Source organism: Nematolebias whitei, chromosome 14 (assembly GCF_014905685.2).
Source record: "Nematolebias whitei isolate Nwh7 chromosome 14, NemWhi1, whole genome shotgun sequence".
Taxonomy (NCBI): domain Eukaryota; kingdom Metazoa; phylum Chordata; class Actinopteri; order Cyprinodontiformes; family Rivulidae; genus Nematolebias; species Nematolebias whitei.
Genome location: NC_056511.1, coordinates 44,682,252 through 44,685,576, shown reverse-complemented (window position 1 = coordinate 44,685,576; position 3,325 = coordinate 44,682,252). Strand labels below are relative to the sequence as shown.

The 3,325-nt window shown below is 44.0% G+C and overlaps 1 protein-coding gene across 1 annotated transcript in view; it reads right to left on the bottom strand.

Moving 5' to 3' along the window:
• Window positions 1-3,325, bottom strand: part of LOC119420228 (hypoxia up-regulated protein 1) — a gene marked incomplete at its 3' end in the record, with an annotated part of 18,530 nt that overhangs the window by 9,181 nt on the left and 6,024 nt on the right. The window contains 3 exon segments of the mRNA XM_037687617.1: window positions 145-331; window positions 412-527; window positions 1,974-2,155. Of these exon segments, the coding sequence (XP_037543545.1) occupies window positions 145-331; window positions 412-527; window positions 1,974-2,155 (485 nt within the window).

The following is a 3,325-nucleotide window of genomic DNA, read 5'->3' as shown; positions in this document are numbered from 1 at the left end:
AGAGTGCTGTATGAATGTGTGTAGTAGAGTGTTGTATGAATGTGTGTAGTAGAGTGCTGTATGAATGTGTGTGTAGTAGAGTGTTGTATGAATATGTGTCTAGTAGAGTGCTGTATGAATGTGTGTAGTAGAGTGCTGTATGACCTGGGCCATGAAGTCTATGTTTGCACTCAGCACCGTCTTCAGCCTTTGGGCCTCTTTCAGTAGCTTGGCCATGGCCCGCGGGTTCTCCCTCACATCTTTCTCACTCTTCTTCTGCTTGTTGAAAAGTCCGGCCAGGTGGTCCCGCAGTCGCAGGTCCATCTCAAATCCCCCGAGCCCCCGATCAAACCTAAAGGCAGACCACAGTTTTATAAACAGAACCTGACAAACGGAGTCAGCATCTCTGCCCACGTCATGGACCTAACTCACCCGACTCCTCGGATCTGGAGCTGCGGCTGCGTGCCCGTCTCCTTGGTTTTGACCGTCTGATAGGTGACGATGGTGGCAGTGGTGCTGCCCGAGCCCATATCATAAAACATGATGTTCTGAAACCAAACAGGCTCCGACTGTTCAACACACGAACGTCTGAGCACACTCTGAAGTGAACAGAACTACGGGTCAAACCCTTCTGACTCAACCTGGAACAGCCGGCTGTTAGAACCCAATGAGCAACAAATCAATCACTAAATGCTTTGATTATAGGGGTGCACCAATAATCGGCCAGCCAATTTATCGGCCCTGATTTCCTTAATTTTGGGCGATCAGAGATTGACTAGACCTGTCACGATAACAAATTTTGCTGGGCGATTAATCGTCTCAGAAATTATTGCAATAAACGATAATATTGTTTGAAATTTGACAATAATTAGAAATTATTGTCAAATTTAATAAGAAATGTTGGTTAATTATGTGTGTAGTACTTTTTTTGACCAACGGATGGCAGTATAAGACTGAACTGAAGGATGGATAGTGAGGGAGCGAGCAGCGTGTCTCTAAGAAAAATGGGAGGGAGGCCCCATGACGTGACATGGGCGGTCTCTCTTCGGTTCTCAAAATGGCGGACGTTCCATGTGATTTGAGCTCTTTAGCGTGTTGTCACACAAAGCTTTTAATTAAAAATCAAAAACACGTTCTCAGCTTCTTTTTGCAGCGAAAAACAACTTTTTACACGAAGGCACGAGTTTCAACCGTGAATTTTGGAGCTTCGACGAGACGGAGGTTTTTTTCCTGAGGTCGGCCTGTTAGCTTAGCTCGTAGCTTAGCTGCTTTTAACGATCCAAAAACACGATTTGGACGTTAAAACAGATTTTAAAGAGAAAAGTGAAGGGAGGGGTCAGTGAAGAACTGGAGTCGAGTCTTTTGTCATCCAGTGTCTTCAGTAGAAAGAGAGAGACATGAAGAAACGATGAAGCCGATAAATGAAAACGAGGTCGATCATTTTCATTTATCAAGTGATTAATTGATTTATTGTTTATTGTAACAGGCCTAAGATTGACCGATACTTACACGAGGAAACACTTTTACCGATTTTTTGTAGTTTTAGCAACAATTGTCTGAACTTCATTTACATTTCAGAACACTACCTCATGACCAGTTAAAAGCAGTCTGTCTTGTTCAAAGGTCTGTTTTTCAATAAAATAATGTTGAACAATTGAAGGTGCATTGTGACCTTACAACACCAGACACCGTCACTTATTAAACTAAATCGGAATCGGCAGGTCAGGCCTTTTGGAGATCGTGATCGGTCAGAAAACTGCAGACGGTGCACCCCTAACTGATGAGCTGTCAAAGAGTTCGAGGTTTTGAAGGTGCTTTAGGCAGGAGAGTGTCAGAAAGACTAAATGAAGATCAACTCCAGCTGCAGTTTATGATCAGAAGATATTTTTACACATCAGGCTGTGAGGCACACACAACACGAGGCTCATAAAACAGGTTCATGCCGTGCACCTTCTGTCTGCAGCTCCGGGGAGACGTGCATGCACAAGACTCACCTTGGCCGTGCCGTCGATGTCTTTCCTCCGGAACACGCCGTAGTTCAGAGCGACGGCGGTGTTGTCGTTGAGGAGCTGCAGGACCTTCAGGCCGGCCATGTGAGCGGCGTGCAGGACCGCCCGGCGCTCCGCCTGGTTCAGGAAAGCTGGAACAGTGATGACTGCATCTTTGATGGGCTGTTCTGTGAATGCAACAGATCAGTTCATGATTAAAGTCGTGATCTAAATTAAAGGAGAGGAAAACAAGACGTTCCATCTTCCTTCACGAGTCAGTTTGGATGTTTAAGGCGAGGTTCTGTTGAAACAACCTCTGGGCAGGACGTTCAGATGAAAACAACATGAGAGGAAAACAAGCTGTGTGATTTTTATTCAAATTTATTTGCATTTCTAATTTTAAACACACACAAAAAAAGAGGGAATAAAAAGGAGCAATTTAATCCAGTGGTCCCCAACCACCGGGCCGCGGACCAGTACCGGGCCATGGGTCAATTTATACCAGGCCCACGAAAAAAAAAAACTTTTATTTTGAAAAATCACTGGATTCTCTCCACCATGTGTCAATGAGTGACTCTTGACGCAGGTCAACAAACACAAGTGTTGAGCTTCAGTTTCCATTAGACGCATGTGCAGATTAGTTCTACATGGCCGTTCGGGTGGTGGTCCGGAGCAGACAGGAGGAGGTGCGGGGTCGTGTCTGACATTTGAAGGGTCACTGCATATTCTCAACCCGCCTGACAAAGAGTGGCTGTAAAACTATGAGCTAAATAAAACTATAATTTTCAACAAAGCTTCCTAACATCACATCAGAGCTGGTCCTTCACGTTTCTGCTTCTGCTCTTAAAAAAATCTCCGCCCCTAAAAGTTCAAAGTCATGGGCAATTTTATTAAAACACACAATAATTAAAGTTTTGCACTTTGCATAAGTTCCTGCGCTTTTGTATAATCTGATGTTTGAATCAGTGCATAGCAGGGAGGAGGAGGAGGAGCAGAGAGGAGGAGCAGGGAGGAGGAGGAGGCTCAGCTGATCCCGCTGTGGGATCTACTCATGAAATGCGAACTGATCCTGCACTTAATACACTTATAAATCACACAAAGTGATTCAAAGTACATTTGAAACACAGGTGCTGGTCATAAAATTACACTGTTGTGAAAAAGTTGATTTATTTCAGTAATTCCATTCAAAAAGTGAAACTTGTATATTCGTTACACACAGACTGAAATATTTCAAATGTTTGTTTCTTTTAATGTTCATGTTTATAACTGACAAATCAACAAACTCAGTTTGTCCTGAAGTGAACGCCCCTCACCTGCAGAGCTGCAGCGGTTTACCTGCAGAGCTGCAGCGGTTTACC